At 43.4% G+C, this 13,463-nt stretch overlaps 1 protein-coding gene across 5 annotated transcripts in view; it reads right to left on the bottom strand.

Annotated features, from left to right (window-relative positions):
- The window catches only part of cux1b (cut-like homeobox 1b), a 66,211-nt gene that overhangs the window by 29,783 nt on the left and 22,965 nt on the right, over positions 1-13,463 (bottom strand). For 3 of the 5 annotated variants that reach the window (XM_053872072.1, XM_053872068.1, XM_053872069.1), the window contains exons 3-6: positions 10,753-10,800; positions 6,970-7,048; positions 3,688-3,825; positions 1,107-1,230 (exon numbers count right to left, since the gene is read on the bottom strand). In XM_053872072.1, coding sequence (XP_053728047.1) covers positions 1,107-1,230; positions 3,688-3,825; positions 6,970-7,048; positions 10,753-10,800 — 389 coding nt within the window. Of the gene's footprint in view, positions 1-1,106; positions 1,231-3,276; positions 3,396-3,687; positions 3,826-6,969; positions 7,049-7,151; positions 7,341-10,752; positions 10,801-13,463 lie in introns of those variants that run through there. The other 2 variants (XM_053872070.1, XM_053872071.1) reach the window with 2 other exon arrangements.

The following is a 13,463-nucleotide window of genomic DNA, read 5'->3' as shown; positions in this document are numbered from 1 at the left end:
CTCTCTCTCAGGGAGACTCCAAACACCATGCAGCGAAAACTCATTTCAGCTGCGTGTATGTGCAATCTTGTTCTTTCAGTCACTACCCAAAGATTGTGACCACAGAAGTCCAATCGGGTCGCCCCCCAAAAAAGACATTCTGTCAACATTAAAAATGGCTTTTGCACAACACTCACCCCTCTATTGATCCTGTGTCAAAGAAAGTTTTGGTGAAATCTATAAGCGTTCCTTTTCTGGTGCTTTTCCTTTTTCCAACTTGGATCACCCACATTCAGGAGGTCTAGCAGTAACTCCTGAATGTCTTTCATTTAAATCACCTCTCAATATTTTAAACACATTCAAATGGCACTAGTTTAGTTTATCAAGTTATACTTCAGAAATTAATATTAACGACAGCCTTACACAGTTGCTGACGGCTGCAGTTTAAAAAGAACCAATCGACACTGTTTGTCTGATGATCAATATTGTGGCATTCAAAGCTATTAAGCTCTTGTGAATGACATGATGACGAATGAACGATGACAAGTCATACCTTCCATTCAACATTTAAAATTCTATTTAAATCCTGCTGCAGTCATTTGATCTGCGTGTGACTTGTATATCTTGTTCAATAACCAGGTGCTGAAATATCAGAGGTGTTCATTGAGGAAGTAGCCTATTACCTTTTTTATTTCCAGGCAGAGACCTTTAGCATTTATGATAAATAATAAGTGTTTCAGGCCCTGACTGCTGATGACAATCAATGGCAAGAATGGCAACCACGCGGTGCAACTGAACCGCTGGCATTATCTTGCATACTTTTCCCCTTTTGTGTGAGCCGATACAGGCGACTCAATGTTATCCAAAATATTCTGATAGATAACACTCACAAAATCTTTTTCCCCAATTTCTGTTCAGACTATTGGTATCTCTTTTTGCATGCTTTAGGTTATAATCCCTTTATTTTTGGTTTCATAATGACATAGAAAGTGCCCTCCCTGCCAAGTTTGGTTCTGTATTCTTTTAATGGCTGGGTATACGGTACTATTTTCAGCCCAAATAAAAGGGAAATATAAGGAACCACCACAATCTTGAGATGAATTCACTTTGCAAATATTCGCATGTACCTCTCCTTCTCTGCATAGTCGTTGTGTAACTGGAGCTGCTTCTCTTGAGCCAGGTTCTCTGCTTGATTCTTTAGTGACTGTTCGTACTCGCGGATCTTCTCCTTCAAGGCTTTGATCGTCACGTCTGCGGAGGGTAAACATGAAAAACAAATATGGAATAAAAGACACAGTTGATAAACGGCCCAAAAGAGACTTCTTTCTTGATATGATCAACAGCAATGAAGAAGTTTTTCAAACAGACCGTGACCTTTAGCTAAAGAAGCAAGGCTGCCTGAGGTCTCCTGGATTCCTAACCTTGTCAGCAAGCAGAAGGCCTTGACCCCTGTGGTTGCAGCCTAATCTGCTCGCTCACGATTGGGGTAGAATTTTAGCCTTCTCTAAAAGTAGATTTGCTGTATTTCATTAGCGCTGAAACCCCATAACCCAGGGCCGGCCACGCTCTGTAAGAGGTTGCTGGAAATAAATCTAGCACATAACTGGAGTAATAAATAGGCTTGGGTGTGTGAGTGTACATGTGTGTGTTTCTCAGAGAAAGATATAAGTGAGTGAGACAATGATAAAGAGCATTGCTGCTTGTGCTTTTGACTGAGGGCTCTTAGCACTTTAGCGCGCGTGTGTGAGTGCGTGTGATTTAAACTCCAGTCTCACTGCTCTGACACATAATCAATAGAGGAGAGTCCCCTCAGAGCCCTCTTACCCCTTAACTGCTTAACTGAACTTTAAACATTTAGGTTGCAAGGATCAATGGCCCCTGCTCTCCCTCAATGTGTGTGTGCGTGCGCGTGTGTGCGGGCCGACCTGCGTGTGTTTAACAGGAGTGGGAGTTCCACGGTGTGTTTTGGGGTTTAAATATCCCCCATCTATTGAGGCGGGAAGGAGGGATAAAGGATGAGGGAACAGAAAAATCAATGGCAGAATGGAACCCTGCCGCTATCGAGCTGTTCCAATTAACTCTCACTGAGGAGAGGGGGATTCCACAACTTTCCCTTCCGCGCTCACTCAATCCTCCATTTTCACTCATATCAAAACACAAGTTATTCTCACTCGGCTGCTGTCGCCGCCGTCAGACACTCTTTCACTGTCAACGGCGTATTAGAAATAGTCATTTAAGGCTGTGTCATGTTCTCTGTTTTTATAGCTAACATTGTAAACTAATACTGATAATGAGCAGGAAAAAATGTGGGTGTTTTTCATCATCAAATTTTCTCAGACCATTCATTGTTTTAAATGAAACTATAAGAATGTAGTTCATATCATGCACCCGTTTTGAATTACACACTGGTTGAGCTTGTCCATGAGAATTACCCTGGATGTAACCACTCCTATTGGTGAAATGCTGCAATTAGATTCCTGAGATATAAAAAATACAATTAAAAAAAAAGTTTTACACCATAGCAGAAGTTAAAAATAAATCCTGACTCACAACAACAGTGGAAGAATATTTACAAATGTGGAAACAAATTCGGACTTAAAATGCAGATGTATTCTAAATAACTTCAAAACCACAATACATTGAAATTAAACGTTTCTGACATGGCATGAATATACCAAATGAACTGGTATAAAGAACTTGATGAGATTGATTGTGTTCAGCTAAAAACAACGGCCATAAAATATCCACAACGCCTAAGAAATGATTAAATTGAAAGCTACTGTAAAAACGTAACACAGGTTTTCTCAATAAAGCTGCACTTTACCATTGCTTATATGGAGTTGGAGAATCTAAAATATTAGAATAAGGACTTGAGTTTTCTTCTCATAAGCAGTACCCAAGTAACCACAGCTTATGGCCTGCAGCCAAAGGGGTTCTGAAGGATGTTCGATGTTGTATGATAACACAGTAGTAATTCCTCTGAAGACAACAGAGCAGAACTCTAGAAGTTTCTTTAACTCCGTCAGTGAGGGCAGGGTGTCCAAAAGACGACAACAGCGTCGCGTCTGGTGTGGTCCCAACAAGCAGAGCAATACGGATCACTTAAATTCAAATACATAAGTTGATGCAGACAAGGAGCCCTTAAGCAAGGCTGCAAGGAAAACCTTAGCAATGGGTAAAGCCTTCAGCTAGCTGCTCTGAACCCTGAACTCCAAGCAGGGGAAGAAAAGCTGATGAATGCAGCAGCAGACAAGCAGCTTGCAAAAGGACAGACTAGAAACAACACACAGATGTGACCTTCGTGGTAGAGATTGTTGCTCCCTCATTGGCCTCTTTAGCCACAAGAGACACTGTTCCAGCTTAGTAGGCGGCTAGCTGATTTAACTATGCTACCAAACGGTGACCTATAATGGAATCCTAAATTCTACAGCGGAATTGGTGACTTGAGAAACCCTGGTCACACTCACTCAACCTTTGAAATGTATTCCAATACAGTTAATGAGTACAGGAGTAAATCACAGCAATAGCAGAATATTCAGTTGTTACTTTATATAAGCAACAACTCTGAAATCTATCACAGGTTTAGATCGATGGTAGTCACACGCAGAGCAAGCGAGGTTTCCCTCACACATAATTCATAGTCCTGACCTACATTTCCCCTCTTTGAAACTCACGACAACACAAAATGCCTCAGCTTCTATTACTGACCTTGGTTTTTAACCTCCGCAAACTCTTTGTTGTAGTCCTCCAGTGTCTCTCGAAGTTTCGTGTTCTCTGTCTCAATGTCGTGCATCCTCTGGAGCTTCAGCTGCAGCTGCTGAGCCAGCTCCAGCACAGGTACAGGATCTGCCAGAAATAACACAACTTTAACACACTGCAACACAAACTACAAAACATGGACTACCAGGATGATCTGTGAGCTTGGAATAACTACACTCAAGGCCCTTTGAGAGCATGTGCTTGCCTGGGTGAGGTGAGTCCTTGAACAACGCAATGAATCTCTTACTGGAGCCCACAGTGAGTTCTGAACCGTAAGAATGACGAGTGAGTTACTGCTCACAGACGTTTCAATTAATAAACGAGTTGATTCTACTGCATAAGAAACTAAACCTTTAAAGAGGTCTCTGATCTTTACACAATTTGAGCAGCAAAATGTTTGTGAATGAAACAATACAAAAAGTTACATAACGGTAAAAACACAACCATTAAAAAAATAAACACAACTATAAAAGTTATTGCATCTATTTGATTGAAATAGTGTTGGCCAAATATTTTTTTCACTAGTCTCACAGGTAAAAAATGTAATTCTTACAGCAACATAATTGAGAACATGAACATTGGCCAACCCAAAAATGGTAACTCATTCACTCTTAATGCATTATTTCTGCCTATATAATTTATAGATGGCCACATGTCTTAATGAATTGACAGAGCATTTACAGTTAACACAACAGTTTTCAATAAACGGCCAAAGATAATAGGTGGCCCACGTAACTGAGAACATCACTGCAGTGTCAGCTACAGAAATTAAAGATCCTTGAAGCTTCAGTATTGTTTATCCCAGTTTGTCTGATCAACTTCCCAACTTCTCTAGCAGACAGAACACTTTCTCCACTGCGTTTTATGAATACATTGATCGATATTGCGACACAACTACATCAAGGGAGACAAATTTAGCCATATAAGGAGAAGGATCAATAGAAATGGAAATGATTGATGTCATTAAATGAGCGTTTCTCATAATTTGTATATTTCATAATGTTTTGACTTTCCATTTCCCAGAAATACAGAGATGACTGTGTGACTCCAAAACTATTCTAAAACAGAAAAGAGATACCGTCTCCCAATCCGACTGAGGTCATGCTCTCATGGGAATCCTCCACCACATAAACCCAGTTCTCCCCCGGAAGTCTGGAGCAAGAAGTGATTCTACTCAACTACAACAAGGCCTCCCAGCTAAAGATGAAGATATAGTCCCTAATCTTGCCGTTGGTGTGCTGTTGCAGAGTCCTTCCACTTTCAGGTACAAATCACTCTTGTGACCGTTGGAGGTTGCTTGAAATAAACAGAACCTCTTAACTTCCTAAAAACAGCTGCATGTTTTAATTATATGTAAACTCTCGTCTAACTACAGTGTTATGAATCAAAATGTCAGCCGCCAGGATCATCAGATAACTGAGCATGGTATAGACAGTAGTGTACCACAGGTAAACGGCTAGGAACATAGCTAATAACAAGTTCCCTGTGATCACTCTTGGTGTTTCCTATGAATCAATATGAAAGAAGCAAACATGAGAGATGGACAAAAAAGGCTCTCAAATCTGAATAAGCAACCAGCAAGGTAAGTTTAAGATCAAAAGACCCAAGATAGGGGGAATAAAGACAACTTTCTGGAGGCATTTTGACAACATCGCAGAACACACAGCAGGGTTAACTGTCAGTGTGATGAAGAGAGGCCTGTCACTCAGGCCAATCACATCTGATTGGTGCTCATGGGTGGCAGACTGGTGACAAGCAGCCAAGAGACGCAGGCGACGCTCATCAGCATGCCAGCTAAAAGAGCAGTTTGAATGTGTGTGTATGTGTGCATGTGTGTTGTACAGATAAGAGGAACTGACAGCTTACAGCTGGGGGTGAGGGCTGTGTGTGTGCATGTGTGCCAGTGTGTGCGCATCTCATGTCTGACGCAGTTAGATATCTTAACTATGCTAATGAGAGATCAGAAGAGAATGATTGGAGAATTTTATGCTGATTTTTGTGCCGTCAAGGTGACATGCGGGGCTGAGCACACACCTACTCAAACACATGCCTAGAGAGAGGCACTCGCAAAGAGTCTCCGTGCTGATTTTGGGCTTGTACCTGACTTGGCGCCGTTGAAAATCAACTTTCCTGTCTGTTATCAAACCGTACTTCACAGCAGCCCACTCAGACTTAACTGTACAGCCTGTTAAAAGCAGTTTGACTTGTGAACCATTGGTGCTGAACACTTGCGCCAGACACCTTTAATCTAAAGCAGAGCACACTGAGCTGACTAACCAGGCCCTCAGCTGATAGAACACAGAACAAAACACACTGTTTCCTCTTTCAAGACTGCTGCATTAGTCAGGCTGGTCTGTGTCTGAGTGCATGTGTGCATCAGGCATTACATCATTGTCTCACCAGAAGTTAAGAATAGCCCCGTCAGAGCTGCTGCTGACTTATTGGGAGCAGTACAATCCAAAGATATTACTGTAGGTCTATCCATGTGGGAATTTGATGGCCTCCTTACGCTATAGATGAACTCAGTTACTCTCCTTTTCATCATACACAGCCCACCTAGGGACTACATATAGCAGCACTGACGTCATGCATGTATACTGTTACAGCCCTTCATGCTCTTTGGTTGGAGTTCTGAATGAAACCTCAGGTGACTGTAATCTAGTATCATTAGAGAGACATTCTTGTGACAGGGCCAACACGTTATTTTTTACCATAATCCTTCACCCTAACTCAATATAGACAATACATAATGAAGTGGAATCTCACTCTGCTATACTTGCCAAAATATGCGCACACCCATTCATACGTCATCACTGTTTACATGATAGGTGAATCGTAAAGTTTGACATCTAAAAAAAGATTTTAGGTTAGCTGAAAACCAGAACTGGGTCTCGATGCATCACTTCGCCCATTTTTGTAGTCCTCATCCTTCTGTCTGTTTTTTTAAATGAGGTGGCCATTTTGTAAACTATATAATAGTAATATATGTATATGTATATAATAACTGAGTAAATACCAATGTTACTCTATTGGTACAAGAATTATTGGAGGATAAAAATCCACAAGGGGCCCTCTTTAAAAGTATCAACTTACAAGAGGTGAAAGCATATGAACTAGCTGTACCTTAAATATATGCAGTGTACTTTTCCCCACATAATGGCCATCAAAGTAAGGAGTCCAGTCAAACAAGTGGAATAGAAATACATACTGGGCGGGTGTCAAAAGTCTTACCTGGGACATCAATGATTTTCTTGTACACGTTTAAGAAGGCGGCCTCTGCTTCTTTACTTCTCTTACTCAGGGCATCGATCTAGGGAGAAGAGAAAAGCTTGTCAATTGGACATCACTGAAGTTGGTGTCACATTGACACGCCGCCGGAGCAGACCCGTCAAATTAGGCAGAATGAGACACACCGTTGTCTGCATATCTGTCTATCCTCACTATGCGCCGGTATGTCGCATGCGACCGCGGTTGTTTTGACAGGGCTGCGTTGGTGTTTCCTTCCCGTGAAGTCAGTTCAGCTGTTCAGGCGATGACGGACGCGTTTCGTTTGGCGCACACTCGTGCATGTTCACGTCCGTCTGTCCTCAAGTGAGTGTGCCCAAGTCCATCAGTGGTCATTTTATAAGAGCATGTGTGCGTGTTTGTGTTTGAGTGCATGCACACCCGTGAGTGTAAATGAGTGTGTTCGTTTCCCCTCCAGCACGCTGACATCATTAAACAGCTGGCTCAGTCTTTCCAGCCACAGCAGGGACAGATTATTCAGTCAGCTCTTAGCAGCAATACAGTGTGGATCCATTACTGATGCGGCCATTAACACACGAGGGCACGGCATGAATTTCATCCCCGATATTATTGAAATGGGCAGCATTAGAAAGGATCCATAAGAGATTAATTCTAAAATCATGCAGGGAACATTTTATACCATCAGGCAAAATTCTCTCAATATAGACTTGGGAGGCGAAAGAATAAAAATGAGAAACAGACATGGCCGGGAAAAGTCATCTGAAATCGCGTCTAAATCGAGGGAAGCAGATGCCAAATAAAGACATTCAGATGTTGCTACTGTACCGGGCAGAGCTACAGCTGACTAGTCTGGCTCACGCACTCAGACTAAACAGGCTTGTGTTTCTCTTCCAACTCCTCCAGCATATTCACCCAGAAAAAAAAATGAATAAAGACAAAAGCCTGCATAAGTCCAAATATAAAGTCTTCACATTCCCAGCCAAGCCAGTCGTGTAGTTTGATGGGTGGTTTAGGGGTTCTTGCCACTGTAAACAGAGCGGGCTGCATGTAATACTGCCTGGGCTCCTATGGGAACCTAATAAATCTCTTCACATGGCTTTGATTCATCTCTAGTTTTTTAGCCGCAAAACATCTGGCCCAGAGTAGGCTGGTGCCAGCACTCCTCCCTCCTTCTCCCCGTTATTTCTCTCCAGCGATCACCAGTTTCACTGTCATATTCGCCCTCTTGTCACCTACATGCTACGAGTTTCCCCACTTGTGTTTCTCAGGGATCATCGACGTCACTGCCACACACTCTATGTACCATCCCCATCCCCAGTTTATATCTCACAGCGTGCTGCATTACCCTTGTCATGTGACGTTGAGTGATCAGGATTCACAACTGCATGGCCACTAATGGGAGATTACAGATGTAGATTACTAATACCTCTCACACACAAGAAGCGAAACCTGTTGAGATACATACTGTAGATGTATGCATGGGTGCGTGTTGGTGAGGAAGTTGCGTTATGAAAAGATATCAAGAGGCAGCACACAAGAACACTCAACGTAAGGATGGAAGAAAAAAATCATCCTTCAATAGCAGTGAAGAAAGCCAGCTGCGTGACTGTACAATGACTGGGCCAAGGTCAGTGGTACAGCAGCTTTATATAGCCCAACATGGGAGGCAGGAAATAGACATTTAATGTAGGACACACCCTACAGTTAGAGGCAGGTTAACTGCAGGACCAGAGCCATTAGAAGACCACCCAGGATTTGCAAATACAAGCCTGCTGCTCCCAACTGGAGTTCTTCTAACCAATCCCAATGACATCTGCTATTACATGCTCCCCAGCCCCCATCCCACACACCCAGGCTCGCACACACAGACCAAGCAAAACAAATGAAGTGACACAAATGATACGGCACCAGTATCAGTGGGTTACTGATGAGAAGTGCTTGCAATAGCAAAAGGTATCCCTGACACATCCACACACATAAACACATTGGTACATACGTCAGCACCTTGTGCCACCATCACTCAGCACCACTGTGCTCTCCTATCTAACCCATAGTGTGTGAAGGGCATTGGGATGACCTGTGTGTTTGCGTGCATGTGAGTGTCTGTGTGTGTGTGTGTGTGTCTGAACGTGTCCCCAGTGGAGTCTGATAAGGGGAGGCTATGGGAAGCAGAGACTGAAGCCTTGGATAATGGAAAAGCTTATCTGATCGATGGACCAACAAGGAACAGTGAGCACGCAACATATACACACACAAATGCAAACACACACGCAAGAGTGTACACGGCACGTTTCCCAAACTGAGGCCTTGGGGATACTGTTATTGGTGATAATTATGACCCAGGGGCATCCACCTTTCAATGACAAAGATTAAACTGCATCCAGCCCTTCGAGAGTCTCGTCAGAAACTTTTCACCGTTTCGTCCGAACGCTTCATTCATGCACTCATGGATGCACTTCATGCATTCATGGGGCTAGGTAACTGCAGCGTGTAGCACAGACAGGAAGACCTTTTGGTTTCTGGCGGCGTCTTGTTCAAAAGACTGTGGTGTAAGGAGACAAAGCCATGCTAAAATTACACATTCTCAGCACGTACATGTTGTGGCATGCAAGCACACAGAATAGTTGACTGATTGATGGGCTGCTCTCAGGCTGGTGCGGGTGTACAGTATTATCTCAATAATCATAAGATAATGTCTTTCTCAGTTCCGTGACCACCCAGTGTGCGACTGATCGTGTTCGGGTGTGCACGCCGCCGAGGTGTGTCAACACGGTAGAAACAGCTGACAAAGCCACAATTATATTGCTGCTGTTTCTATTCTGTGAATAGAGTGTGGATCATCAGCAGAACATGGTGGAACCACTATAAATTACAGCGCTTTTACATAACCGCTGGCTGTGGTTGCTGCTCTAACACAAGAATATGGAAACTAACCCAGTGTTAAACTGTAATATTCTATGGCCAGTAGCAAAGCTGCTCTGTCACTATCTATTGATATGATTTGTTTGTGTGTATGTGCTTCGGGAGATATTGTTGGCCTAGATGTCCACCCACTCTAACCCCAAATAATGCCCCAGTCTAAATCAGCTGCTCCCACTCCTAGCCTTCTGACTCTCACATATGGGAGCAAACCAAAAATGCACAGACGCCAGAAAGGAGGAGTCATGATGGAAATAGGCCAAAATGATGGAGGAGGAGACGGAGGTAGGCGTGCATATACATACGCACGCATCATTTCTTATAGGTCAAGGTGCATTAAAAAGCAAGGTTGAAACGCTGGAATAAACATTAATAAATGTGCCACAACAAACTGAATTGGTTCATGATTCACCTGATCCCCGACAAAAAGCCTCACAGAGTGGTGCAGACAAAGTCTGATGAAATAGCATTCGTGAGTTGTGACTGGCCAGAGCTTGGCTTTTTCTATGCTTTTTTTTCCAGGATGCAATTTAAACATACCCTGGGGCTACCGGACTTCATGAATAGGACCGAAAATCAAGAGTGGAGCAGAGGGAGGGAAAAGGGAAAGGAGCGAGGGGAAATGAGATAGGATCAAGAGAAAGAACAGGAGATGGTGGGGAGAAGTGACAGGAAGTAGAAGACTATTGAAGAAGAAAGACAAAACGGAAGAAGCTGCGAAGGTCTCTGAGAGAGAACAAGACCAGTCAATGAATGTCAAGCTGACTTTTTAGGAACAACATCTTCTGGCTAATGGGCATGAGCAAGAACGTCTATCTCCATGTCAATAAAAATCCAAAGAGCACTCACCTCTCCTTGGAAGCTCTTGAGCAAAGGGGCAACCTGTTTCCGCAGGTCCTGGAAGACAAAACATTTGAATAATTGTCAATGTGAAGTTCACAAATACCAAAATATTTAACTATCAATGTCATACGTCAGAAATCCACATTATTACTCACATGGACTATATTCAAACTACAGCATATAAGAATTCACTTGATGACATAAAACATTGTTAATAATAAAAATAAACAAATCTAGTATTTTTCAGTGCATTAATTCGCATTAGTAGGGATATGGTGTTTACAAAATAAAATGAGAGAATTACACTTAATGAAGCTGACAATGGAAACGTTTAACTTAAGTGCATACAAGCACAGAGCTGCGAGATATATTGCAGTATTTTGTCCAAGAGGATGCTCCTCATTTACTATCTCTACAGCGTCAGAGATGGCAGCACACATAACGTTAACAACGATCACAGTCGTTTGTACTCAAACCTTGAAATGTCAACACAATTATTAAAAACTACCTCAGATGAATAATGAGTGCTGCGTGTGAGTGGTGAACACAAGGGTGGAGATGAGGCCACGTTCGTCCCCTGAGGTGCTTCAGTGGACTGAGTTTGTGATAAAAACAGGTGCAGCACCACCTGGGCCACCCAGAGGCGCCATTAGTGCGTGTGATACAAAAGCGCAAACGACCCACAAAGTAGTCCAGCGCTTCATGCAAATTGTCTCTGCATCCAGAGTCCTTGGTCTAAAAACAAACGATTTTCACCCCGCAAGTGCGATGGCATGACTTTCCAGTCAGTCAACGGTTTCTGATGAGATAGCCAGTCGAGTATGTATCAAGGGAACATGCAAATCACCATGCTGTTAGCTGAGCCTACATCCTGACAAACTGAATTGGAGCGTACAGTAGGGGGAAAAGAGCAGAATAGGACATTCTGTTCGGGAACATTTAGATTTGCAGACTTTGAAGACACACAAAATTGCCTAATGAATGTGCTAAGTAGGGCAATGACAGAGGTGTTCTCAAGACACTCCGCTCTTTTCCTAAAAGCCTCACCGTAGCTACAGGGAAATGGCATCACAAACTGGCCTGGGACCACTGTCTGGGTCTGGCCTAATCTAAGGTTGGTCCAGACAGGCTGCTTGTCTAGGTCAGAGGAGGGGTCACGACCCAGCTGACCCTACTCTATTGTTACCTCATCACAGGGTCGTTGTGGCTGTTTGTCTGGGCCAATTCAATATTCCCCACTTGCAGATAATGACCTCCACCCCCCTGCTATCCCCAGCCCCAGCCTTCCCTTTCTCACACACCACAAGCCAGGGAGCATTAGGAACCGATCAGGGCTATTATTTTATTGTTTGTGATAGTTATTAAATTACCTCATAGATTTATGACTTTATTAAATTTCCCTGTCAAACTAATGCTTTTAATCCAGCGCAGGGATCTGAGTCTCCCTAACATTATTGAAAAAAATGTTTGGACTATAAAACAAATTCAGCTGTCACCATGAATGTTTTATTTTAAAATGAGCTTTGAAATTGCAAATAACTTATTCTGAGCTCACAAGAAGCGAACGGACATTAATGCTTAAAGAACATGAAGGTGCAAGCGAGTGCATTTGCTGAAGATCTGAGCTCGCTGAGCCCCTTTGGCCCACTCAACATCTACACCCCCTGCCCCCTCTACTTCCCAAGATTTATGACCATATAACATAACAATGCACATAGACACCATGGTCAGCGTGTGTGTGTGTATGCGATTGCACATGTGTGTCTATACGTAGTGAAAGGAGGGGAGGGGGCCAGCCAGCAGGAGATGGATGGCTGGTGTGTGAGCTGCCGGCAGACAGCAGACAGGCCAGCCCAAGGAATCCTCCAGGGAGTATGGAACTCCCATTCGCTGTCTGTCTGCCCCGCAGCTAAACACCACTGTGCGTTGTGTGCGCACAACCACACAAACACACATGCGCACTTGCACACACAAAATTGTTTTACTACCGCTGCCTCTGGCTAGCAATCTTTGGGACATTTTACAACCATTCCCACCCTTGCCTTTATAACAGCGCAGCAGTGGAGACTTGACTAACTCAAAGGAAATTAAAGAACTGGCTGAATTATTCAGGCAACTTAGGAAGCACAGTGAGATGTAGTCTCTGAAAATTTTCAACAGCGTGTCAGTCCTAATGAATTATGAAAACTTTGTTTTCACGCTGCATTTCTTTGCGCTACTTTCAAAATGCTACAAAAGCCTGTGTGTGTGTGTGTGTGTGTGTGTGTGTGTGTGTTGTTATGCACACCATGAGTGCAGTTCATGCCGGGTACAGCTCAGCAGACTAGACACAGTCAACGTGGGCCGGTCTCCTGGTTGCTGAATAATGGATCAGAGACGGACTCCCGCTCAGCCTAATGCAGTCTGATCTGATGTGACTGTGATCTCTGCTGACTAGCCCCGACCACAAAGAACTGACAGCGCGCTGTATATGCTGGACAACCACACACAGCAATGTTTCGGGGCAATTTCTCCCCAATCTAATCCAGCTATCTTCTCATTTAGCTCGCTTGTGACTGATAGTTGAAGTCACAACACCCTATTCCTATAGAGCCCGTTGCGGCGCTGTAATATATCCTGTCGCTCTGCCTGGCTCAGATTCCTCCTCCACATACCAGGGAGATGCCAGGGGCCACACAGACGCCAAAGGAGCCTTCCTAAATCACAGCCTTGTTACT

This window comes from Synchiropus splendidus, chromosome 8, assembly GCF_027744825.2.
Source record: "Synchiropus splendidus isolate RoL2022-P1 chromosome 8, RoL_Sspl_1.0, whole genome shotgun sequence".
In the NCBI taxonomy this organism is placed as follows: Eukaryota; Metazoa; Chordata; class Actinopteri; order Syngnathiformes; family Callionymidae; genus Synchiropus; species Synchiropus splendidus.
This window is presented reverse-complemented; position numbering and strand designations above follow the sequence as displayed.